The sequence below is a fragment of the Schistocerca cancellata genome, chromosome 2, assembly GCF_023864275.1.
Source record: "Schistocerca cancellata isolate TAMUIC-IGC-003103 chromosome 2, iqSchCanc2.1, whole genome shotgun sequence".
Lineage (NCBI taxonomy): Eukaryota > Metazoa > Arthropoda > Insecta > Orthoptera > Acrididae > Schistocerca > Schistocerca cancellata.
The window spans coordinates 74,421,830-74,449,439 of record NC_064627.1 but is presented as its reverse complement, the minus strand read 5'-3'; the positions used below and the strand labels follow the sequence as shown (position 1 = coordinate 74,449,439).

The 27,610-nt window shown below is 41.9% G+C and overlaps 1 protein-coding gene across 1 annotated transcript in view; it reads right to left on the bottom strand.

Annotated features, from left to right (window-relative positions):
• The window catches only part of LOC126150946 (odorant receptor 13a-like), a 199,007-nt gene that overhangs the window by 46,181 nt on the left and 125,216 nt on the right, over nt 1–27,610 (bottom strand). The window contains exon 5 of the mRNA XM_049915909.1: nt 20,474–20,584. Coding sequence (XP_049771866.1) covers nt 20,474–20,584 — 111 coding nt within the window. The remainder of the gene's footprint in view (nt 1–20,473; nt 20,585–27,610) is intronic.

Genomic DNA, 27,610 nt, shown 5'->3' with positions numbered 1-27,610 from the left:
TTCTGCACATATAGCAGTTCTTAAGTGAGTATTGTGCTTTCTGATATGAGAATACACTTCATTGAGCACATTCTGAAATGTATGCTCATCCATTCTTAAGTAATTGATGTACGACTTTTCCACTATGAGCTCACCATGCTTTTATGGTGTCGTCGTGAAACCCATGGCTTCACCCAGGTAGGTTTCCTTTTTTTCTCCGCTTCTCTTCCGCATGTGCACACAGTGCAATTGTGGTACATGCAACTGCAGCGGTTAATAACAAGTTGTTGTCAGCCATCTTGAACTTTGATGAAAAATGTTGTGTTGGCCGAAGAGCCAACACCGTCTTACTAGTGGAGGCCGAAATGCACGCGTTTTAGCTCACGCAGGCTGGCGTGAGGAGGGAAGAACTATACTGACGTGAGGTCTGGAACATGACAAGGAATTAGAATTCAGAAAGCGGACGTAATTAGTTTCATACTTAACTTCAATCCATTAATGATGAACGTCGCTCTTGACGGTACATGATTCACAATATTATCTCTGTTCAGAATAGTAACTGAATATGGCGCCTTGCTGGGTCGTAGCAAATGACGTAGCTGAAGGCTATGCTAAACTGTCGTCTCGGCAAATGAGAGCGTATTTAGACAGTGAAACATCGCTAGCAAAGTCGGCTGTACAACTGGGGCGAGTGCTGGGGAGTCTCTAGCCTAGACCTGCCGTGTGGCGGCGCTCGGTCTGCAATCACTGATAGTGGCGACACGCGGGTCCGACGTATACTAACGGACCGCGGCCGATTTAAAGGCTACCACCTAGCGAGTGTGGTGTCTGGCGGTGACACCACAAAAAATATGATGACAGTGTAATACCCCTTTTCAGCGGCCTGTCAGAGATCATTGTCAAATATATTTGACGAATATTTGATCAAATCTTTGACAAAGAAATTTGATAGTGTAATACCGGCCTTATGTCAGTGTACAAGTGTGTCATATATCACGGACCCTTACACATATGCAACTGCACAGTAGGGTGAGAATCAGGAAGACAACACTACGTACGTGCTCTGCGAGGGATCCAAGAAAATCATACCAACTGGCATGGCGCCGCCTGAGGACACCACGCAACCGCGTATGATGCAACAGCCTGTATCTGACGACACCATCAGCGCCTGATGTCACATCTCCGATACTCGCAGCCAGCGACAAATGTTTGAAATCGATGCTCACACCCAGAACTTTGTGTCACTCATACGCCATGTTGATAAAGGACGAGGCTGTGCCAAGGACTTCACAGTGATTACATTGAACATTTAAGGGAACTTCTTATTGAACAAGAAAAAGAAATGTACATACTAACTTTGCTTTCCGATGTGTAAAGTTTGAATGATTACTCACAATGTAGCAACGAATTATATCATAGACATTCAGGGGTTATTGTAATATCCGTTTTCTAAAAAACCATGTTTTGTGTAAAACTTTTGCATAAAGACTGCAATCACAGAGTCGATGTTTGTAGTTATGTTATCTCTGTAATAAACGAAGGCGCAGCGTTCAAATTTTCTTGAGAGCAGCTAGGAGAAGCCTGGCTGTTCACACTTGTCTTTTTGTCCTCTGCTTTTGACATATAAGCATCGTTGGCTTTAGTTATACACAGTAACTTCACAATATACTACCTTATTTTGGTTACTTAAATGCTGTTTTATTACCAGTTAACCGGTCCACATGTTCATTTTATTACTCATTGTACTACGAGTTGTATTTTTTCAGAATTTCTAGCAGTGAAGACGTAACACTTCGATGTGGCACGGATCCGCCATTGGTGTGATTTCTTTACCAATTTGCAAAGGTCAACTCTCCCTCACTGTATGTGCGAAACCTACAATCATTCAGAAAAGAAGTCTGATTTTTTTTCCAACCAATCATATAGTATAGAGCGACTACCAAATCGCGATATTCTACACTCCTGGAAATGGAAAAAAGAACACATTGACACCGGTGTGTCAGACCCACCATACTTGCTCCGGACACTGCGAGAGGGCTGTACAAGCACTGATCACACGCACGGCACAGCGGACACACCAGGAACCGCGGTGTTGGCCGTCGAATGGCGCTATCTGCGCAGCATTTGTGCACCGCCGCCGTCAGTGTCAGCCAGTTTGCCGTGGAATACGGAGCTCCATCGCAGTCTTTAACACTGGTAGCATGCCGCGACAGCGTGGACGTGAACCGTATGTGCAGTTGACGGACTTTGAGCGAGGGCGTATAGTGGGCATGCGGGAGGCCGGGTGGACGTACCGCCGAATTGCTCAACACGTGGGACGTGAGGTCTCCACAGTACATCGATGTTGTCGCCAGTGGTCGGCGGAAGGTGCACGTGCCCGTCGACCTGGGACCGGACCGCAGCGACGCACGGATGCACGCCAAGACCGTAGGATCCTACGCAGTGCCGTAGGGGACCGCACCGCCACTTCCCAGCAAATTAGGGACACTGTTGCTCCTGGGGTATCGGCGAGGACCATTCGCAACCGTCTCCATGAAGCTGGGCTACGGTCCCGCACACCGTTAGGCCGTCTTCCGCTCACGCCCCAACATCGTGCAGCCCGCCTCCAGTGGTGTCGCGACAGGCGTGAATGGAGGGACGAATGGAGACGTGTCGTCTTCAGCGATGAGAGTCGCTTCTGCCTTGGTGCCAATGATGGTCGTATGCGTGTTTGGCGCCGTGCAGGTGAGCGCCACAATCAGGACTGCATACGACCGAGGCACACAGGGCCAACACCCGGCATCATGGTGTGGGGAGCGATCTCCTACACTGGCCGTACACCACTGGTGATCGTCGAGGGGACACTGAATAGTGCACGGTACATCCAAACCGTCATCGAACCCATCGTTCTACCATTCGTAGACCGGCAAGGGAACTTGCTGTTCCAACAGGACAATGCACGTCCGCATGTATCCCGTGCCACCCAACGTGCTCTAGAAGGTGTAAGTCAACTACCCTGGCCAGCAAGATCTCCGGATCTGTCCCCCATTGAGCATGTTTGGGACTGGATGAAGCGTCGTCTCACGCGGTCTGCACGTCCAGCACGAACGCTGGTCCAACTGAGGCGCCAGGTGGAAATGGCATGGCAAGCCGTTCCACAGGACTACATCCAGCATCTCTACGATCGTCTCCATGGGAGAATAGCAGCCTGCATTGCTGCGAAAGGTGGATATACACTGTACTAGTGCCGACATTGTGCATGCTCTGTTGCCTGTGTCTATGTGCCTGTGGTTCTGTCAGTGTGATCATGTGATGTATCTGACCCCAGGAATGTGTCAATAAAGTTTCCCCTTCCTGGGACAATGAATTCACGGTGTTCTTATTTCAATTTCCAGGAGTGTAATTACATTTCCTAAAATTGAGTCGGTCCACATCCTCTGTTGCGCCGCTCCCAACACCAATCTGGTACCACAATCTTCACTCTTGTAGCGAAATTCTAAAATATTTGAGTTGTCGGAGAACGAAGAGCCAACCTACACTTTCCTAATCAGACGATTTTGTAGTAGGTTACTAGTTTTCATTTTCGCAAACTATATTTTCCAGAAACGCAACTGCACAGATCGAATACTCACTTTGCGTATTGATATACGTGAACAGCTCTGCTGACGTATATTTTCGGAACATTGTGAACAATAATATAGGACGAATAGAGTCTATAAGTCTGCTAGTAAGACTTCTGACTGCAAGCTGCCGTTTTCCACATAGACATTAGTAGTGCTCTGTCACTTGTATAATTGCAATAACTGGCAATGAATAGGTTCATTTATATTTTTTTCTAGTGAGTAACATTATGCATTATCTCTGTCCCTCCTGAATAAGTGGTTGAGAACTACTTCAAAATGCTGAAATATATAATTTGAGGGAGTACTGTGAGTAGTTAAATTCAGTCTCTCTATTTGCCTGCTTACCTAACACGGATTTTTCTGTTGTTATAAGGCTGGTCATGACAGTTTTACGGCACTGAATTTTTCGGCCTAACCCTGGTCAGGGTAGTTTTACAATATCCAATTTTTAGGCCTAATTCCTATGAGCGTCAAATGTTGAGACCTACCATCGGGGCACATACTTCAGAATTTTGGCCACTAATTTGTCCAACCCCCCATGAACCATGGACCTTGCCGTTGGTGGGGAGGCTTGCGTGCCTCAGCGATACAGATAGCCGTACCGTAGGTACAACCACAACGGAGGGGTATCTGTTGAGAGGCCAGACAAACGTGTGGTTCCTGAAGAGGGGCAGCAGCCTTTTCAGTAGTTGCAAGGGCAACAGTCTGGATGATTGACTGATCTGGCCTTGTAACAATAACCAAAACGGCCTTGCTGTGCTGGTACTGCGAACGGCTGAAAGCAAGGGGAAACTACGGCCGTAATTTTTCCCGAGGGCATGCAGCTTTACTGTATGATTAAATGATGATGGCGTCCTCTTGGGTAAAATATTCCGGAGGTAAAATAGTCCCCCATTCGGATCTCCGGGCGGGGACTACTCAAGAGGATGTCGTTATCAGGAGAAAGAAAACTGGCGTTCTACGGATCGGAGCGTGGAATGTCAGATCCCTTAATCGGGCAGGTAGGTTAGAAAATTTAAAAAGGAAAATGGATAGGTTAAAGTTAGATATAGTGGGAATTAGTGAAGTTCGGTAGCAGGAGGAACAAGACTTCTGGTCAGGTGACTACAGGGTTATAAACACAAAGTCAAATAGGGGTAATGCAGGAGTAGGTTTAATAATGAATAGGAAAATAGGAATGCAGGTAAGCTACTACAAACAGCATAGTGAACGCATTATTGTGGCCAAGATAGATACGAAGCCCACACCTACTACAGTAGTACAAGTTTATATGCCAACTAGCTCTGCAGATGACGAAGAAATTGAAGAAATGTATGATGAAAAAAAAGAAATTATTCAGATAGTGAAGGGAGATGAAAATTTAATAGTCATGGGTGACTGGAATTCGAGTGTAGGAAAAGGAAGAGAAGGAAACGTAGTAGGTGAATATGGATTGGGGCTAAGAAATGAAAGAGGAAGCCGCCTGGTAGAATTTTGCACAGAGCACAACTTAATCATAGCTAACACTTGGTTTAAGAATCATGATAGAAGGTTGTATACATGGAAGAAGCCTGGAGATACTAAAAGGTATCAGATAGATTATATAATGGTAAGACAGAGATTTAGGAACCAGGTTTTAAATTGTAAGACGTTTCCAGGGGCAGATGTGGACTCTGACCACAATCTATTGGTTATGACCTGTAGATTAAAACTGAAGAAACTGCAAAAAGGTGGGAATTTAAGGAGATGGGACCTGGATAAACTGAAAGAACCAGAGGTTGTACAGAGTTTCAGGGAGAGTATAAGGGAACAATTGACAGGAATGGGGGAAAGAAATACAGTAGAAGAAGAATGGGTAGCTTTGAGGGATGAAGTAGTGAAGGCAGCAGAGGATCAAGAAGGTAAAAAGACGAGGGCTAGTAGAAATCCTTGGGTAACAGAAGAAATATTGAATTTAATTGATGAAAGGAGAAAATATAAAAATGCAGTAAATGAAGCAGGCAAAAAGGAATACAAACGTCTCAAAAATGAGATCGACAGGAAGTGCAAAATGGCTAAGCAGGGATGGCTAGAGGACAAATGTAAAGATGTAGAGGCTTATCTCACTAGGGGTAAGATAGATACTGCCTACAGGAAAATTAAAGAGACCTTTGGAGATAAGAGAACCACTTGTATGAACATCAAGAGCTCAGATGGAAACCCAGTTCTAAGCAAAGAAGGGAAAGCAGAAAGGTGGAAGGAGTATATAGAGGGTCTATACAAGGGCGATGCACTTGAGGACAATATTATGGAAATGGAAGAGGATGTAGATGAAGATGAAATGGGAGATACGATACTGCGTGAAGAGTTTGACAGAGCACTGAAAGACCTGAGTCGAAACAAGGCCCCCGGAGTAGACAACATTCCATTGGAACTACTGACGGCCTTGGGAGAGCCAGTCCTGACAAAACTCTACCATCTGGTGAGCAAGATGTATGAAACAGGCGAAATACCCTCAGACTTCAAGAAGAATATAATAATTCCAATCCCAAAGAAAGCAGGTGTTGACAGATGTGAAAATTACCGAACAATCAGTTTAATAAGTCACAGCTGCAAAGTACTGACACGAATTCTTTACAGACGAATGGAAAAACTAGTAGAAGCCGACCTCGGGGAAGATCAGTTTGGATTCCGTAGAAATACTGGAACACGTGAGGCAATACTGACCTTACGACTTATCTTAGAAGAAAGATTAAGGAAAGGCAAACCTACGTTTCTAGCATTTGTAGACTTAGAGAAAGCTTTTGACAATGTTGACTGGAATACTCTCTTTCAAATTCTAAAGGTGGCAGGGGTAAAATACAGGGAGCGAAAGGCTATTTACAATTTGTACAGAAACCAGGTGGCAGTTATAAGAGTCGAGGGACACGAAAGGGAAGCAGTGGTTGGGAGGGGAGTGAGACAGGGTTGTAGTCTCTCCCCGATGTTATTCAATCTGTATATTGAGCAAGCAATGAAGGAAACAAAAGAAAAATTTGGAGTAGGAATTAAAATCCACGGAGAAGAAATAAAAACTTTGAGGTTCGCCGATGACATTGTAATTCTGTCAGAGACAGCAAAGGACTTGGAAGAGCAGTTGAATGGAATGGATGGTGTCTTGAAGGGAGGATATAAGATGAACATCAATAAAAGCAAAACGAGGATAATGGAATGTAGTCGAATTAAGTCGGGTGATGCTGAGGGTATTAGATTAGGAAATGAGACACTTAAAGTAGTAAAGGAGTTTTGCTATTTGGGGAGCAAAATAACAGATGATGGTCGAAGTAGAGAGGATATAAAATATAGACTGGCAATGAATGGCAAGGAAAGCGTTTCTGAGGAAGAGAAATTTGTTAACATCGAGTATAGATTTAAGTGTCAGGAAGTCATTTCTGAAAGTATTTGTATGGAGTGTAGCCATGTATGGAAGTGAAACATGGACGGTAAATAGATTGGACAAGAAGAGAATAGAAGCTTTTGAAATGTGGTGCTACAGAAGAATGCTGAAGATTAGATGGGTAGATCACGTAACTAATGAGGTGGTATTGAATAGGATTGAGGAGAAGAGAAGTTTGTGGCACAACTTGACCAGAAGAAGGGATCGGTTGGTAGGACATGTTCTGAGGCATCAAGGGATCACCAATTTAGTATTGGAGGGCTGCGTGGAGGGTAAAAATCGTAGGGGGAGACCAAGAGACGAATACACTAAGCAGATTCAAAAGGATGTAGGTTGCAGTAGGTACTGGGAGATGAAGAAGCTTGCACAGGATAGAATAGCATGGAGAGCTGCATCAAGCCAGTCTCAGGACTGAAGACCACAACAACAACAATTTGTCCAATACGTGTATGTTTGGAAATTAACTCACGCTTTCATTTACATTGGTGACGTTATTTTGCAATATTGTGACATTAAACAGTGTTCTTCCGTATATGAAACTCAACTAGTAATGTAAACATCGTACTTTTTACACTGTGTCGGAAATATTTTATTTGAGGTTTAGTTGAGGGTAGTTGCATTCAGTCTGCCTGATTAGCTAACGCTCATTTTACTGAAGTTATGGGCCCGGTCAGGGTGTTTTATGACATCGAATTTTTAGGCCTAATTTCTATGAATGTTAAAATCTACCATTGGGATGCATACTTCAGAATTTTGGGCACTAATTTGACGAATATATATGTGTGTGGAAAGTAACTCGTTCTTTCCTTTACATTGCACACTTATTTGCATTACTGTAACATCAAATGGTGTTTTTCGATGTGTGAACCTCAACAACCAAAGTTAAACATCGCAGTTTTTTGCGCTGCCGCTGTATTTTGCAGACATTTTAGAATATTTACAATTTAAATACAGAAAATAATTAATTTACGACCTTTTGCGTTTCTTAAGTGATATTGGAGCCATTTATTAGTGTAGTACAAAGAACGATCTATGGTTGCGATTTTATAGTGCAGTCATCTGCTGGTGACTGGAGAAACTGGGATTTGCTATTATTTCGTATTTTCTGGGTATGTGGGATGGTATTTACGATAAAATTCATGTGTAACAAATACGAATTCCTAATTCATTATTTATATTTTCCAAGCAAATATCGATTTATACTTATTTATAGATAAACATCGATTTTTCAGTGCAGGCATCTGCTGGTGGTAGGAGAAAGTAGGTTTTGATAGTGGACTTATCTTTATTTACGTTTTCAGAGCTTGTGGGAAAGTGTTGACAGTAAAAACTAATTTTCAACGAATATTTATTCCTATTTCATTATTTATAGTTTATATGCAAATGTTGGTATTTAATTATTTATTGAGAAATGTGCTATCTACTCATTCCAATAGTCAGGGCGGCAAGGTTTAAGTTTTTCTGTCTCAAGCAGCAGCGTGCACAGAAATTAAGGCACTGGATTGCCGAAGTCAGAGGGCTAACAAGGCATTGTAATCTTCCGGTGTCAATTATAGTGATGTCATGTTACGTGATACAATCACACAGATTGTATCAGAAGTTCGCATTTGTGCTGTAGTTCTAAAGCTGTGATATTCTGATCTAAAAAACAGTTCTGTCTACTGCGCAATATCAAACTATTGTGGACACAACAGAGGTTGATTTTGAGGCGCTATGTGTTGCTGGTATTCATAATGCACAAGACAGCCTGTCTACAGAGGATGACAGTGTTAAACTGAAAAAAAAACCAGAGCTCAGACAAAAAGTAAACGTAGAAGTGAAAGCTTCCAGTCTCGCCGCGGTACACAAGTACTACAACGTTCTGTGAGGAAGTCTTGTCCTCAGTGCTTTTCGAATCATGACTGGGAAGATGTCTTGTCGTGAAATAAACTGCTACCAGTATGGACGGCAGTGTCACATTCAAACAATGTGTATACGCGGCAACCCAGGCTCAGTAAACAGTCACTGCCAGATGAACTCGTTCTTGCAGCAGAGCTGCCAACAAATACATGCAGTTACGGCGAAGCCATTAACAATGACGCAAATCATGCCTCGAATTTCCACATCGTGAAACCTTCTGCTGCAGTACGCAGGAAGGCGAAAAAATTATTTGTGCTGTTACGAGTGGAACAAAGGCAATTAAGTTACAGTTGGACACTGGTGCTCCTGTTTCACTAATTAATAAAGAAACATATGACAGATTCGGGGCCCACTGATAGAATGGCCTACTTCTATTTTGTTTGCCTATACAACAGAGAAGAAATTCCGTTCCTTGGGATGTATAGTTTGTTTGCAACTTTTCGTGGAATGACGTACTCAAATATAAGAACAATGCAAAAATGTTAGGATTATATTTATTTGATTTGTTCAACCTCTATATACAGGACAGTCTGTTATAAAGCAGTGTTTCTCTATTTCACACTAATATTTTTGACTCGTGTAGTAAGTACAAGGAAATGTTTGAATCAAGTTTAGGAAGGGCCAAAGATCATGAAGCGCACATTACTGTGAAACTCAGTGTGCATCTGGGGTTTTTTGCCCCACAGCCTGTCTCCCATGCAGTACGTGACCGAGCTGCTCAGGAAATGCATCGATGGAAAGACTACAAGGTTATCCAAACCGTTCCTGCAAGCGAATGTGCATCATCCTTGGCCATTTTCAAGAAGCCTTCAGGTGGTTTATGTCTGTGTGCTGATTTTAAAGTAACACTAAACCTACAAACAGTCTTGGATTCTTTTTCTCTTCCATGTCCGAAGGAATTGTTGGACAGACTGAAATAGGGCAGATAATTTTCAAAGATTGATTTGCCTGAGGCATATTTACAATTGCCACTGGATGAGTAGTCCAAGCTATACTTCGGGATAAACACTCACCTAAGTTAGTTCCAGTTTCAACGATTATCATTTGGAAGTTCTTCAGCACCTGCAATTTGACAATAGTTCCCGGGACAGTTAACAGCAAAAGTGCCTTCCTATTAAAACATGTGGACAACATTGCAGCCGAGGGTCATTTGTCTGCTAAATATTCAACAAATTTAGACTGTATGTTCCAAGTTAACTCTGTGGCTGGCCTAAACTGCAACAAGGAAGCGTGCTCCTTCTTCTGGGAAGAACTGCACTACTGAGGTCACTTTCAACAAAGCGAAGTCGTCTTGAAAGAGAAGCACTCGCCATCATCTATGGTATTACAATGTTCCACCTATATTTGTATGAAACTTCCTGGCAGATTAAAACTATGGGCCCGACCGAGACTCGAACTCGGGACCTTTGCCTTTCGCGGGCAAGTGCTCTACCATCTGAGCTACCGAAGCACGACTCACGCCCGCTACTCACAGCTTTACTTCTGCCAGTAGTTTGGAAGGTAGGAGATGAGATACTGGCAGAAGTAAAGCTGTGAGTACCGGGCGTGAGTCGTGCTTCGGTAGCTCAGATGGTAGAGCACTTGCCCGCGAAAGGCAAAGGTCCCGAGTTCGAGTCTCGGTCGGGCACACAGTTTTAATCTGCCAGGAAGTTTCATATCAGCGCACACTCCGCTGCAGAGTGAAAATCTCATTCTGGATATATTTGTATGGTGTGTCTGGTGACAAATCATTGGCCTATGACAGCCTTGTTCAATCCTGCCAAGCCTGTCTCACTTTCGACAGCACAAAAACTGCAACAGTGGGCTCTGATATTGTCTGATTACACTGTTCTACAAAAAAAAATCTTTTTTTCTATTTCTGATAAAAAATATTGTGATCCTAGTTGTATTTTGAGTGCTGAAATGAAAACTGTTTTTGGTTTTTTTCTGTCAGGGATAGTGTATGAGTAATCGCAATTTTATTTCTTTTTTTCAGTTTCTGATATAGTGCAGCAAACGTGAGGTCAAATTCGACAAACAAATGCACATCTTTATGATGTTATAAGTTCATCACATTAATGGAGGGTGGGATCTAACATATAACACAGTAACCTATGTCTATACACTTTGAAGCATTTATTTGACATGAGAAATTACAGAAAATTGACAAACAAAGAGCCACTGCCTTGTAATGCAGCTCCCTGATTTGTGGGCCTACAAATACACCTTCCTTTATTTTTGCAGATGAAAGACGGGGGAATTTGGTAGCTAGATATGCAAACTCACAGCCTGTTGGATCCATGGCCTTCACGAACTGTTTCATCAGGCCAAGTTTGATGTGAAGCGGTGGAATTAGTATATATTCAGGAGCTACCAGACTTTCACGTTGTACATTCTTTTCGCCAACTTACCATCTTCGCCTAGGCCATTTCTTTTCCACGTAGTGAGAATTTCGGTCTCGACTATCCCACTCGCAAAGAAAACAGGCATACTTTGTGTAGCCTTGTTGCATTCCCAGTACCATACCAATTACCTTGAGATCTGCACATATTTTCCATTTGTGTTCATTGTATTTTAATGAATTTAGCATCCTTTGTACGAATTCGTAATTCTCTTTTCTCAAACTAGCGTAAGTTACTGGAACAGAGGGTATTTTATTTCCGTTATGGAGCAAAACACCATTCAGACTTGTTTTCGATGCATCTATGAAAAGTCTCCACTCTTGTGAAATATAAGTGAAGTTCAGCACTTTCATCAGGCCAGCAACGTCATTGCAAAATGTCAGTGCTTCGTCAGTTGAAAAATAAGAAATAAAGGCATGTTCTCTGTGCCTGAACACACTGATTTTAGTACTTTGGTGCATTAGATTATACTCTTGTAATCTTGAACCAAGCAGCTGCGCCTTTTGTTTACTTAGTCCTAGATCACGTACTAAATCATTTAAATCTGCCTGTGTTAACAAATGTGTAGATGACTCACTTGTGAAGTGATATAAAGAATCATCATCTGTGATTTCTTCAGTACTGCTTATTTCACTGTCACTCGGAATTTGACCTCGAGCTCTTGAAGGTACTGGGAGGTTGTCGGAATGCTGCACTGGCATTCTCGCTGAAGGCAGATCTGGGTAAACAATGTGCCTCTTCGACTTTTTGTTTGTAAAACCCTGAATTTTTGTTAGACAGAAATAACAATCAGTAACATGGTCCTTAGGCTCCCTCCACACCATGGGAATAACAAACAACGCCACATTCTCTTTACCTTTCCACCACTGAATTAGTTTGCAGTAACATGTAGCACAACAGAAATTAGTGCCCATTTTTTATCTTGGTCGCCTACCTCTACTCCAAAGTAATGTTTATATGCTTTCTTTATGAGTGACTCTGCCTCGTGTTGTGTGATGTCCTTAGGTTAGTTAGGTTTAAGTAGTTCTAAGTTCTAGGGGACTGATGACCATAGATGTTAAGTCCCATAGTGCTCAGAGCCATTTGAACCATTTTATTTAATGAGTGAAAAAATTTTCTTCCTATTTCTGGCAAAAGTGAACTTTCCACAGATGTACCAGAAGTTGTCCGGCTTATATCGACATCCACGACGACGTGAAATTTCTGCAAATTTAAAAATACCACTTTGGTAATACACTTGTATTAAATTAATAGTAGGGAACTAGAGGAACGCTGATGTGTAAAAACAAGCAGTCGTTTTACCTTCAGCACCAGGCTCAATCAGTTTACACACAGGAACTAAAAAATTCAACCGTGCTCGGAAATATGACAGAGAGTTACTTGTCAGCCAAAACACCCACTCGTTAAGACTGACACAAATTGCGGCTAACAGCACTGTTGTAAACTCGATGCACCTGCCCTAGGAGGCGTGAAGCTTTACTGCCGAGGCAGCGACCGGCTGTCGCCGTTCGAGTTAATGAGATGTTTCAGGTGGTCTTCATGACATAGGTGTGGAGGTGGATAACCTACTGATGTCTGATTCTTCCCACCTGCTGTTGCACAAGAAATTATCACGTTCTATCACTACTGTATGCGGCAACATACCCGTATTTCTCTATAACGTCTCTGTGTTTGCCATGAATTGTAAATATACATATACACTCCTGGAAATTGAAATAAGAACACCGTGAATTCATTGTCCCAGGAAGGCGAAACTTTATTGACACATTCCTGGGGTCAGATACATCACATGATCACACTGACAGAACCACAGGCACATAGACACAGGCAACAGAGCATGCACAATGTCGGCACTAGTACAGTGTATATCCACCTTTCGCAGCAATGCAGGCTGCTATTCTCCCATGGAGACGATCGTAGAGATGCTGGATGTAGTCCTGTGGAACGGCTTGCCATGCCATTTGCACCTGGCGCCTCAGTTGGACCAGCGTTCGTGCTGGACGTGCAGACCGCGTGAGACGACGCTTCATCCAGTCCCAAACATGCTCAATGGGGGACAGATCCGGAGATCTTGCTGGCCAGGGTAGTTGACTTACACCTTCTAGAGCACGTTGGGTGGCACGGGATACATGCGGACGTGCATTGTCCTGTTGGAACAGCAAGTTCCCTTGCCGGTCTAGGAATGGTAGAACGATGGGTTCGATGACGGTTTGGATGTACCGTGCACTATTCAGTGTCCCCTCGACGATCACCAGTGGTGTACGGCCAGTGTAGGAGATCGCTCCCCACACCATGATGCCGGGTGTTGGCCCTGTGTGCCTCGGTCGTATGCAGTCCTGATTGTGGCGCTCACCTGCACGGCGCCAAACACGCATACGACCATCATTGGCACCAAGGCAGAAGCGACTCTCATCGCTGAAGACGACACGTCTCCATTCGTCCCTCCATTCACGCCTGTCGCGACACCACTGGAGGCGGGCTGCACGATGTTGGGGCGTGAGCGGAAGACGGCCTAACGGTGTGCGGGACCGTAGCCCAGCTTCATGGAGACGGTTGCGAATGGTCCTCGCCGATACCCCAGGAGCAACAGTGTCCCTAATTTGCTGGGAAGTGGCGGTGCGGTCCCCTACGGCACTGCGTAGGATCCTACGGTCTTGGCGTGCATCCGTGCGTCGCTGCGGTCCGGTCCCAGGTCGACGGGCACGTGCACCTTCCGCCGACCACTGGCGACAACATCGATGTACTGTGGAGACCTCACGCCCCACGTGTTGAGCAATTCGGCGGTACGTCCACCCGGCCTCCCGCATGCCCACTATACGCCCTCGCTCAAAGTCCGTCAACTGCACATACGGTTCACGTCCACGCTGTCGCGGCATGCTACCAGTGTTAAAGACTGCGATGGAGCTCCGTATGCCACGGCAAACTGGCTGACACTGACGGCGGCGGTGCACAAATGCTGCGCAGCTAGCGCCATTCGACGGCCAACACCGTGGTTCCTGGTGTGTCTGCTGTGCCGTGCGTGTGATCAATGCTTGTACAGCCCTCTCGCAGTGTCCGGAGCAAGTATGGTGGGTCTGACACACCGGTGTCAATGTGTTCTTTTTTCCATTTCCAGGAGTGTATATACATATTACATAAAAAGTATCCCTGGCAACGATATTTTGTTTACATATTTGAATTTCCCACGGTAAAATGGTCTAGAAGCACATACTTTAATATCAGGAATAGAACCCATGTCGAACAGTGTTATCAGTACGAATTGTTATAGAGGACTATTGCCCAACATTCGAGCGCTGATTTGTTGTTACGGTTACTGGTCAGCACTACAGAGGGCCGAATGGAGACACCTCTAAGTCAGGACAGCTGTTGGGAATTCTTTCAAAAGGGGATCGCGCTTTCCTCGTCCACGTGAGTCTGCTTTTGCTGGTGGTATTTTTGCCAGTGAGAGCTTGTCTTAGCAGCCCAGCAAGGAGTCTGCCTGTGGAAGGTGTCTTTGTAGAAATTTATCATGCCTAAGAACTGAAGTAGTTCAGTTCTTCTTGGTAGTCTTGTGGTGTAGGCAATTGTTGCATAGTCTCTATACATTGTGGCGTAGGACGTAGTCTTCGAGCCAAAGTTTATATTTGTCTTCGTTGATTACAACGCCGTTGTGAGAGAGGCTCTCGAAAATTTGTTTCAGGTGACTATTGTGAGATTCTTCGTCCAGTGAGAAAATTAAAATTTAATGAAGAAAAAGTAAACTATCACTGCAGCATTCCCATATTTGTGCTGCATTCGTAAGTCCTTACAGCATGAACATAAGTTCGAATAAACCGAAAGGCATAATAATGGCCGTCTTGTGAATGTCGTTTGGACACACAGGTGCGTGTAAGTTAGGTATATCACCGTCTGTAACAGAAAAACAGAGGAATTTGCCAAATAATGGGTGAAGTTCAGATTGTTTGATACTGGGTAGCTGTCCATAAAAGCATGCTCATTGAGGATTCTGACGTCACTGCACGACCTGAGTGATCTGTGAACTTATTCACTGATATTTTGGTGGCCCAAAATAGGTCTATCAGTAGCTGACATGGTCTATGGTGTATCAGATGGCTGGATGTGGTGATCTTATGGCACACTGAATCTTTCTGGCAGGGAAGGGGGGGGGGGGGAGTGTTCGAAGACTCAGCAGAAGGTGAGTAAGCGAGTGGTGCTGTACTGACCTTCGCTGGGGTAGTTTGGAATGGAGTTGTGGAGGCGATGGATGAAGACAGTTTATGTAGCCAATCCAGAATCAGTCATTTCGCATGGAGTTCCCATCTGGCATCTTGGATCTTGTGTCTGATGACACTGCTGTCATGATGTATGTGAAACTTCGTTTTGTGCGGGTTGAGATTTGTTGGATGTGTTGAATATGATCAGCAGTATGAAGGCATTCCTGGAGAGGCCGATGACCATCGGGTACATCAGAGAAAGGTGGTGGTAGGGGTCAGAGCAACCTGTGCCATTGTGCTGGGCCACTTTGGAGACCACGACCAAGTGTGACAGAAGCAGAGCAGGTGCTGGCTGAGTGAGTTAGCACATTTAAACAGGTCTGGAACCAGGTGATAGTGTGAAGAAAGGTTGTGCTGATAACTGGTTCTACTAAACCTGCAATTATAAGTGTCCAAGTGAATTCTTTGTTGAGGCCAAGGTCTAATGTGCAGACTTCTGACCAATAGATATGGATTGTCGAATCATTTGCTGCAAGAATTGAATAGGTGTATGGGATGTTGGTTTGCCTGGTGAGGAGGGAGGTGAAGGGCTGATCTTCGAGCCTGTGTGAATGGGTTATAAATGGAGGTTGGTGTGGTCGTGTACAAAAAGTCTGTCACCATGAAGGAGAAGCACTGGTTGCAATCCATCATTGTCATCTTGGGAACTGAGGTGACTTAAATAGCCTGTATGGTTTGGTCCACCTTCAGCAAACAGCGTGCGTATTTCGGGAAATTACATGGAGGATAGCAGCTGCCGGTAGAATTGGCGTATATTGCATGATACTGTCAAACGCGATTCTGGGTGTGAAGGCGTTGCCGTAATTGTGATGGTGTCTTCTCACTTAAAAGTAAGTGGTGTGACGGATTTGTAGCTCCAGAAAGCGTGTGGGGCTAAGGGGTAGTGCTGCTTTCATAGTCTCTACTTGTTGTCTACTGTGGAGGGGGGAGGGGGCGAGGATGATATGATTTCCGCATATTTCCCCAAGTAGAGTAACAAATTTCATACAATCACTGATTATGCGAATATACTGTTCACAATGGAGAACACAGACACACAAGAAACAACTCTCACATATCCGCAATGGGAGGGACGAAAGAGCAAAGGAAGAAAAAAATGGTTCAAATGGCTCTGAGCACTATGGGACCCTCCCCCCTCCACAGTAGACAACAAGTAGAGACTATGAAAGCAGCACTACCCCTAAGCCCCACACGCTTTCTGGAGCAACAAATCCATCACACCACTTACTTTTAAATGAGAAGACTCCATCACAATTACGGCAACGCCTTCACACCCAGAATCGCGTTTGACAGTATCATGCAATATACGCCAATTCTACCGGCATGTATGTGTAAGAAACTATATTGCAGTTTTATCTTTATGTTCATATGATGATGATAATGAGAGGAGGAAGAGGATGAAACCCAGAGCTTGCACGTAGCCAACTATCCTTGAATAGCACCAAGGGGAACGTCGAGCTGAACATCTCCACCTGATGGATGGATCACCAACAGTATTACATGCCCCCATTTAATCAGAAGTTGCAGAAAGTTTTGGAATTTAATGCAGGACATTGGCACAGAGACTGTTAATCAGGAACTTTGTGCCACCACGCACCCCCCCCCCTTCCTCCCCCCCGTCGCCAACGAAATAGTGGCACTAAAGACTTCACCCTTCACTAGTATTCGAACCAATTTACCTCCGAGTCGAGCACCATCACACAGACGTGCTTTAGCGACCTCGGCTAGGGTGGTAGATTAGTTTCCACTTACACGTGGTTTCTGTGTCACCGCCAGACACCACACTTGCTAGGTGGTAGCCTTTAAATCGGCCGCGGTCCGTTAGTATACGTCGGACCAGCGTGTCGCCACTATCAGTGATTGCAGACCGAGCGCCGCCACATGGCAGGTCTAGAGAGACTTCCTAGCACTCGCCCCAGTTGTACAGCCGACTTTGCTAGCGATGGTTCACTGACAAAATACGCTTTCATTTGCCGAGACGATAGTTAGCATAGCCTTCAGCTACGTCATTTGCTACGACCTAGCAAGGCGCCATTACCAGTTACTGTTGATGCTGTAAAACATGTACCGTCAAGAGCGATGTTCACCAATTATGGATTAAAGTTAAATATTCCAGCAGCTACGTACGTTCTTTCCTAGTATAATTTCCTTGACCTGTTCCAGACCTCACGCCAGCCTGCATGAGCTTAAACGCGTGCCTTTCGGCTTCCTCTCATAGTGGGTTGGCTGTCTTGCCAATCCACAACAGTTTCCAATCTGGAAATTTGGAAATTATAACCCTATGAGGTATAAAATATAATTTTCTGAGGGGGTAAAAAAAAAAGCCTGAGCTGTTTCGGTCTCGAAACCAAATTATTTGTAACATGTGACACATTGCTCTGCTTGTGAAATGTATGTATAAACATTATCTTTCTCACAAAATGACGCACTATATACAAATTTTGCACTTTGTGTATCCTGCATGTATAACAGTAAAAGTGAGACATATTCGCCACATATGCTTAAATATCTCATGAAAATGCCTTCTCCAGGTTGTAGGTAGTTCCTGCAATAGATCAGAAATTGCTTCGTTATTGATTTTGGAATAATAAGCGAACCAACTGTCAGCACAATAGCAACTCTGGAATGGCTTCTATACTGCTGTAGGTACTATAGTGTATTGTTGTTATTATTATTATTAGCGGCAATGGCCAGGCACAAAGCATAGGCAGGCAGTTCAGAAATGCGGAGTCCGGTAGTGAAGTGAGCTAAAAAGCTTAGGCCTAAGTAAAGTGTACTCATTTTAATTCGGTAGATTTTAAATGGAGATGCAGGAGGTGGTGCAGCAAGTGTCACCATGGAGACAACTGGAGCAGAGGAAGTATGTTTCCTAACAAGTATTTACCTCAATGTCGATAGTTGGCTTTCTTTTGTGAGAAGTAGTTTTGAGTAACACTCACAGTGCACTGAGAATTCCATAAAAAAGGGTTGTTCGAAATAAGCATACCCATAGTCTCACTGACGCATTAGTTTGTGGTTTAACAAACACCCATAAAAAATTAAATATTATTTATCATTCATAATTTTAATACTGTAAGTGTTCAAAAAAGTTAGTATTGATTCCAAAGCGTAGTTAGGCAGTAATCTTGGTGGAGGGAGGGAGGGGGTATTATCTTGTACCTGACTGCACTCAGGGGTGATGGTTTTAGAAAGTTTGGAACCACTGACTTATAGAAATCATAATGACCAAAGAAAGGAACTGTTGACAGATGTGAAAATTACCGAACTATCAGTTTAATAAGTCACAGCTGTTACAGACGAATGGAAAAACTGGTAGAAGCCGACCTCGGGGAAAACCTTTTTGGATTCCGTAGAAATATTGGAACACGTGAGGCAATACTGACATTACGATTATCTTAGAAGAAAGATTAAGGAAAGGCAAACCTACGTTCCTAGCATTTGTAGACTTAAAGAAAGCTTTTGACAATGTTGACTGGAATACTGTCTTTCAAATTCTAAAGGTGGCAGGTGTGAAATACAGGGAGCAAAAGGCTATTTACAATTTGTACCGAAACCAGATGGCAGTTATAAGAGTCGAGGGGCATGAAAGGGAAGCAGTGGTTGGGAAAGGAGTAAGACAGGGTTGTAGCCTCTCCCCGATTTTATTCAATCTGTATATTGAGCAAGCAGTAAAGGAAACAAAAGAAAAATTCGGAGTAGGTATTAAAATCCATGGAGAAGAAATAAAACATTAGAGGTTCGCCGATGACATTGTAATTCTGTCAGAGACAGCAAAGGACTTGGAAGAGCAGTTGAACGGAATGGATGGTGTCTTGAAAGGAGGATATAAGATGAACATAAACAAAAGCAAAACGAGGATTATGGAAAGTAGTCGAATTAAGACGGGTGATGCTGTGGGATTTAGATTAGGAAATGAGACACATAAAGTAGTAAAGGAGTTTTGCTATTTGGAGAGTAAAATAACTGATGATGGTCGAAGTAGAGCGGATATAAAATGTAGACTGGCAATGGCAAGGAAAGCGTTTCTCAAGAAGTGAAATTTGTTAACATCAAGTATAGATTTAAGTGTCAGGAAGTCGTTTCTGAAAGTATTTGTATGGAATGTAGCCATGTATGGAAGTGAAACATGGACGATAAATAGTTTGGACAAGAAGAGAATAGAAACTTTCGAAATGTGGTGCTACAGAAGAATGCTGAAGATTAGAGGGGTAGATCACATAACTAATGAGGAGGTATTGAATAGAATTGGGGAGGAGTTTGTGGCACAACTTGACAAGAAGAAGGGACCGGTTGGTAGGACATGTTCTGAGGCATCAAGGGATCACAAATTTAGGATTGGAGGGCAGCGTGGAGGGTAAAAATCGTAGAGGGAGACCAAGAGATGAATACACTAAGCAGATTCAGAAGGATGTAGGCTGCAGTAAGTACTGGGAGATGAAGAAGCTCGCACAGGATAGAGTAGCATGGAGAGCTGCATCAAACCAGTCTCAGGACTGAAGACTACAACAACAACAACTACAATGAGCACCACCGAAGTACCGTTTCGCGATATCTTACCGTACTAAATCATACCGCAAAAATTGCGTTTTCTATGTTTGGTAATTGTGTCAGTTCCTTAAAATAGCAGATTTTATTAGTTGGCAGACTGTAACACGAAACTCACCAGATACGGCATTTTTCGCCTTGTATACAATACGGGGTATGCTCGATTCAGCAGGAGACGTAGAAAGGTGTCAAGCTTAGCACTGGCTCACGTTTCGTAGCAAAGAGTCGGAATTCGACAGGACTTAATGCGTTTTTACGCACATGAATGCTATGCTACGTGAATCTCCATATTGTGACGTCACAAACTGTTCTTGCTCCACGTCCTCGTCAGTCAGCACGGCACGTCGAAGGCTGGCTCAAGTACTGCATGTCATTTGCAATTAACTTAACACGAGAAACTGGCAAGACACTGGTACGTACTGCAGCCATGAGGTCGTCGCTGCTGCTGCAGAGGAGGAACAGCTGCATGACGGCGACGGCCAGGTAGGTGACATTCTTCACGGTTTTGGACACGTCCTCTGCTTCTGTGGACTGCAAACACAGGACAATTCTTAGTAGCATAAAGAGAGATCTGAAGATATGATTGTGGCGTAATAAACGCAGGCATCTCAATTTTCATCCATCTTATGTGCTTCTAATGTTAAATGATACATTTTAATTCACTTTTCAATGCTCTAAAACGCTTCAAACAATAGATATACAGCTGGAAGTCTACAAATTGTATCCGTTACTCCAGCAGTTAACTACTGCGCTGTTTATAAGTCCATGGTAAACACAGAGTGTCTAGCACACGTATCTCTATGTCGTATTAAGAATAATTTTTCTGAGTTGATACAAGGGGCAGTCACAATGTTTGTATCTTTACCGCAAAATCGTCAAACTGCAAGCATGAAGCTTGGTGGTGGTGTTGGTAATTTTACACAAATATAAGAAAGTTCGTTTACATGTTGATGAGAAACAGAGCACATTTCAGTATCTGATTAAAATTAACTATATTTCACAGAATGAAACAAAGTTGGATATATCAACTAATATTCATCGCTTTAAAGGAGAAATGAACTTTGTCACCTTAAAATTACAGATAACAAGAAGAGAAATACAGGCATAAAAAAAGTTGAAATGTGTGTGAAATCTTATGGCACTTAACTGCTAAGGTCATCAGTCCCTAAGCTTACACACAACTTCACCGAAATTATCATAAGGACAAATACACACATCCATGCCCGAGGGAGGACTCGAACCTCTGCTGGGACCAAATACAGGCATCAATCTAATGTACTTTAAAAATGGTGATAATGTTCATTATTGTTCGATTAATGCTCTATCTTGACTAATTTTAAAACAAATTACAAAATACAAGAAATCTAAGTTCATATGTGGTATATGTGTGCCAAATTTTAATTAAAAAAGAAATTAGACAAATGAGTAGAAAACTGTTTAAAGGAGACACCATTTAGAATGGAATTACAAAGAGTGAAAAAATTACTATTCAAAATTATAATGATAAAAATGAAGGTACCTTTTTCATTTTATGCTGATTTTGTGAGTTTATTACAGAAAACTGATATATGTGAGCTCAATTCAGAAGAATGTTACACAATCAAATATAAAAAAATGAACCATCTTCAGTCTATTATTATAAATTATTAAATATGCTAATGGTGATTCTACAGGTCCTGTAACATATGGAGGAGCTAACAAAGCAAAAACTTTATATAAATGATTAAAAAGTAAGAAGAAACATTTTTCAAAGTATACTGAAAACTTTTAGCAATGGAATCATTAACAAAAGAAGAAAAGAAAATATTTTAAACCAAAGATATGTCATATTTGTGTAGCAAAATTCCTGATTTATTAGTAAAACTGAAAAAAATTTCATCACAAAATTTAAATTCTTAAATAACTCACAACAAATTTGCCAGGTTTTGAATCAAGATAAAAGAAAAATGGAGATGAATAAGGGCACACTCAGTAAAATAGAAGAATAACTTGAAACACAAGATAAAAATTCTTAAAGAACTCATTACATTGTCAACAGGTGTTGTTGAAAGTTTAAATAAAAATGAAGATGAACTGAAAACGGTACATAGAATTAAAAAATGTGCAAACAAAACATAAGTGATCATTATCATCTAAATGATTAATTTAAAGGTACAGTAAATGTTTATTGTATCTTGAATTATCAGGTACCAAACTGTGAACACATATATAACACATAATTAGTGTAATCTTTCAGGACATAATTCGCATCTTTATATTAAAGAACAAGGAAATATTAAGGAAAAAATTGAGTTAATTGAAAATAATTAAGAAAAATATGCTTCAGAAAGAAAGGAACAGATTAAAAATTAGTATACTAGATACATTTAGATTTATGGCTTAATCAATAGATAAATTGCCATTTCACTTGAAGGAAGATCATATGGAAGACATTAAAGGAACTTTCCAGAAACAAACCACATCTAGTTGAAAGAATGAGAGTTTATTGCAATGAATATTTGAATAAAAAGAACAGATTTAAAGAACATCAGCTACCACCCAAAAGTGATTTCTATAGTAAGCTAAATGAATGTGCTATAAGTGAAGATTTAGGATTGCCTGACAGCTTCCATGCAACAGCTGGCGTTCATGAAGGCTTAGCTCTGTGTCTGCTGTTCTTTGTTACCGCAGTAGATACAATAATGTGTAACCAACAGAAGTGTGTATCATGAACAATGCTATATGCTGTGATGTGATGCTATACGTGGATAACAGAAAGGATCTTGAAAATCAAGTCCAAAATATTTTCTTTTCTTCTTTTGTTAATGATTCCATTGCTAAAAGTTTTCAGTATACTTTGAAAAATATTTCTACTTACTCGACGTTGTGAATTTTGTTTTCCGCTCCGATGTCGAGCCTCTTCCGACACGCCTTCTCGCGGCTCCCACATGCTCAGTTCTCGATTCTGAAATTACTAAGCATCAATTGTGCTTAGCGCTGTCATCTAGAGGAACCTGTGTTAACTCTATGTCAAACAGTTGCAGTTGCGTTCAAAATAATGTTGGAATTACTCTGTTCAAATTGGCGCACGTTCAGTTCTTTCTAAGTAAGAGATTTAACAGCTTTTAGAGGAATCACTAAGTGACAACGAAGTGAGAGTGGTTTTGATGATGACAGTGGTTCATTTCTAAACAGTTCTAGTGTAGATGATGAAAACCATGAAAATGTGCATTTTTCTAGTGGTTCTGCAGAAGATTCGTGGCGAATGTGGAGCGAAAATGGCTCTGACTTTTCCTTTTGACGATGCAGAGCGTGGTCTTATCACTGAAACTGGTAATGTTCCGTCATAGCTTGTTGGTTTGTTTTACTTAATTTTTACAATCTATTTCAAAAATACATAAAGTGACACCACTTCCACAACATTCTGGATGGCGGGACTGGAGAAATGTTACCAAGGAAGAAATGAAACACTCCCATGGTGTGCTACTGTATATGGCATTACAAAAGCGTAAGAACTTGCAGGACATTTTTTCAAGAGAATAGTTACAGTCATCTGACTTCTTTTCAGACTGTTTTACTCGCAGACGATATAAGCAAATTTTATGGGCACTTCACGTTTCTAATCCAGAGAGTGCCATAAATGTCAGCACTCAAGCCCAGTTACGTCTGAGTAAAATGAAGAATATATTGGATTATTTGTGTTGCAAGTTTCTCGAAATTTATCGACTATATAGATATTTAGCTCCTGATGAATCTACAGTATCATTCAAGGGCCGCGTGTTATTCAAAATGTACGATCATAAAAAACTAACAAAATGAGAACTTAGAGTTTAGTGACTTCGGATTCATCAAACCTTTATATTTGCAGTTTTATAACCCATTTTGGCGCTATGAACAACAGGGTTATTCATTCGTCCAGGCTTGAATTTTTCTGAGAGAATATTTCTTCAAATGTTGTCTAATATCAGACATGACACAGGGCAATCAGGGTATCATTTATACACCGGCCTTTTTTTTCTTGTTAAATACAAGTGTTGCATTAGCTGCCGAAGTGTTGAAACAGAATGCGCATCTCACAGGAACGATCCAGGCCAATCGGAAAAATCTTCCTGATGCAATAAAGAAAGGGGCTCTGCGTCTGAAAAAGCGTGAAAAAATGCGTTTGGAATAATAAAATGATGATTCTGGCATGACAAGATAAACGGACTGTACTCATGCTTTCTACAAAAGCAAATAACACAGAGTCACTTACAGAAAGGAAAGAGAAGAAATAATGGAACCAAATGACATTACTGGTTATACTTCGAAGGACAGAGTTTATTGATATGACCAATTTATTTCCAGTTATGCTTTTCTAATGAAAAGTCCGGTGTGCTTCTGGTTGTTGGAGCTAGAACCGCCTCACAAAGTACTCTGTAAAAGTGTTATGAGAGACTTAGTTGGTGAAGAAAGAAATCCAGTGTGGAAACGAGGTCAATTTCTGATGACGAAGAACTCTTGACTGGACAGTTGCACACTATCAACAAGTTTCCTGGGAACAAGCATAAGGATTGTGCAGTGTGTTCAGACAGGAAAAAGAAATGTGGCAGGCCTGAAGCTGTGCATTGCGAAACACGCACACGAAACCCAGCCCTCCTCCTTGATGAGTGTTTCAGAAGATATCATACATTGAAATGTTTTGAACGGTAATGTTTTGGAAATGTATCTGAACGAAAGCGCCCTTTTTGTTTTTAATGTATATCCTACTTTTTTGTCAGTGGTCTCATTGTTTCCACAAAGAGTCCGCGCAATTCTCTGCGCGGAGCCGCCGCGTGTCTCTCTTACAGAGTGCAAAGGGCTACTAGGTTCTCGGCTACAGAGTGACAGCTATGTGGATGAGTGAGTGAGCAAGAATCATCACAATCTGGACGCGATTCAGAGACATCACTGGTGTTCTTTATGATGAGAAGATGCCTATCCGCCTAAAATGAAAGGTACGCTGCACAATGCTGAGTCCAGTTGCATTATATGATGCTGAGCGTTGGCCCACATCTAAATGTGTTGAGCACTCACCACTTGGTTTGGAAATGTGGCTCTGAGAAAGTCTTAGACATTTCTCTGCTCAACCATATCAACAATATCATTCGACAACTAGTTGAAAAGTTTCCATGAGTAAATGCCAAAAGGGAGACTTCATTGGTGTGGACACATCACACAGACACCGCCGAGTTCAGTCATCAGCTCAGCCTATCATCTCACTGTTGATGGCCAGAGACAGCGTGAAAGACCTATATTAAGGTGGCTGGACATTATGGGCACAGATATAAGATCAAGTAATCTACAACACGGGTTATATCGTAAGAAATGGTGTGCATTGACCCAAAAGCAGACCCTGTTCTATTAGGATGGCGCTAAAAAGAAGAAGAAGAAGGTAGGAGAATATGGTGATTTATATTAAAAAATTCCGAGGTTTCATTATTAGCTTTAAAATCAATGAATAAAATCATATTGGTTAGGGTCTCTACAAATCATTGACCTTGCTCAGTTGGGGAGGCATGGCTGACTCAAAGATACAGAGCAACCACTACAGAGAAGTGTCTGTGGAGCGGCCAAACAAACCTGTGATGCCTGAAGAGAAGCAGCAGCCTTTTCAAAACTTTCAGTGGCAACAATGTAGACTATTGGCTGATCTGGCCTGGCATTATTCAACAGTCCCTTGCTATGTTGTACTGCGGATGGTTAGCAGCAAGGGGGATCTGCAACCGTTATATTTCCTGAGGACATGCAGCTGTACTGTATGGCTTCATGACGGTCTCATCCTCGTGGGTAAAATATTGCACAGGCAAATTTCTCCCAAGTCGGATCTCTGGGTGGGGACTAGATATCACGAGCAGAAACGAGACTGGCATTCTATAGGTCGGAGTATGGAATGTTAGATCTCTTAACCAGATAGTTATGTTAGATGATTTGATAATGGAAATGGATAGGCTGCAGTAGGATGTAGTGGGAATTAATAAAATGTCGTGGCAGGAAGAACAGAACTTTTGGCGAGGTAATCACACGGTTTCCATCACAAAATAAGATAGAGATTATGTAGGCAGAGGGCTAATAATGAATAAGAAAACAGGAAAGGAGGTAAGGAACTTATAATAGCATAGTGAACACAATATCATAGGCAAGACAGACATGAATTCAACGCATTCCACTGTAGTAGCAATTTTATGGCAACTAGCTCCGCAGGTGATGACAAGTTTGGAAGAATGCATGATGAGATAAAGGAAATTATCCAGTAAGTAAGGAGACGAGAATTTAACTGTGATTTGCGACTGGAATTTGACAGTAGGAAAACGAAGACAAGGGAAAAAGTGGAAATACATGGACAGGGGAGGGGGGAAGGAATGAGAGAGACATCTGGTGGAATTTCTAAAGATCATAATTTAATCATTGATAACACTATAATTATAAACCGTTTATTATCAAATGCAGATGTAAATTGCAGAAATTGCAAAAATGTTGGAGATGGAATCCTGATAAACTGAAAGAGAAACAGGTTGTTCGGTATTACAGGGAGAACAGCAGGCAACACTGCACTCCATTAGGGGAAAGCAATACAATAGAAGACGAAAGGGAAGGTTTGAGAGATGAGCCAGTGAAGGTAGCAGAGAATCACATAGGTAAAAAGACAAGGATTTCTAGTAATCCATGGACAATACATAATATATTGAATTTCATTGTTTTAATGTGAAAATATAAAAATGCTGCAAATGATGTAGGCAAATGGGATACAGACGTCTAAGAATGAAACTGACAGAAAATAGTTAAGCAAGAATAGCTGGACGACAAATACAACACTGTAGAAGCACACATGACTAGGGTAAAGATAGATGCAACCATAGGAAAGTTAAAGAAGCTTTGGAGATAAAAAAAGCAACTGTGTGGGTATCAAGAGATGGCAAACCAGTACCAATGCACAGAAGTGAAGCTGAAAGGTGGAAGGAATACATAGGGGGGTCATTCATAAGGGAAACTAACTGATGACAATATTATACAAAGATAAGAGGAAATAGATGTACATGAGATGGAAGATATTATGAGGAGAACAGGATAGAACATTAAAAAGCATAGGTCGAAACCAGGACTCTGGAGTACATATTATTCTGTCAGAATTACTGATATCCTTGGGAGAGCCAGCTACGACAAAACTATTTTGCCTGCTTTGAAAGACATATGAGACAGGGCAAATACCCTCATACTTTAAGAGGCATATAATGATTCCAGTTACAAAGAGAGCAGGTGCCATCAGGTGTGAATATTACCGAATGATCAATTTAATAAGTCTGCAAAATACTAACACTAATTATTTACAGAAGAATGGAAAAACTGGTAAACGCCAGCACTGGAGTAGATCAGTTTCACTTCAGGCGATATTGACCCTGTATCTTGTCTCAGAAGATAGATTGAATAATAGGCAAACCTACATTTGTGGTATTTGTAGATTTACAGAAAGCAATTGACTATGTTAACTGGACTACACTCTTTGAAAATTTGAAAGTATTAGAGATAACATACAGGGAGTGGAAGGTTATTTACAACTTGTAC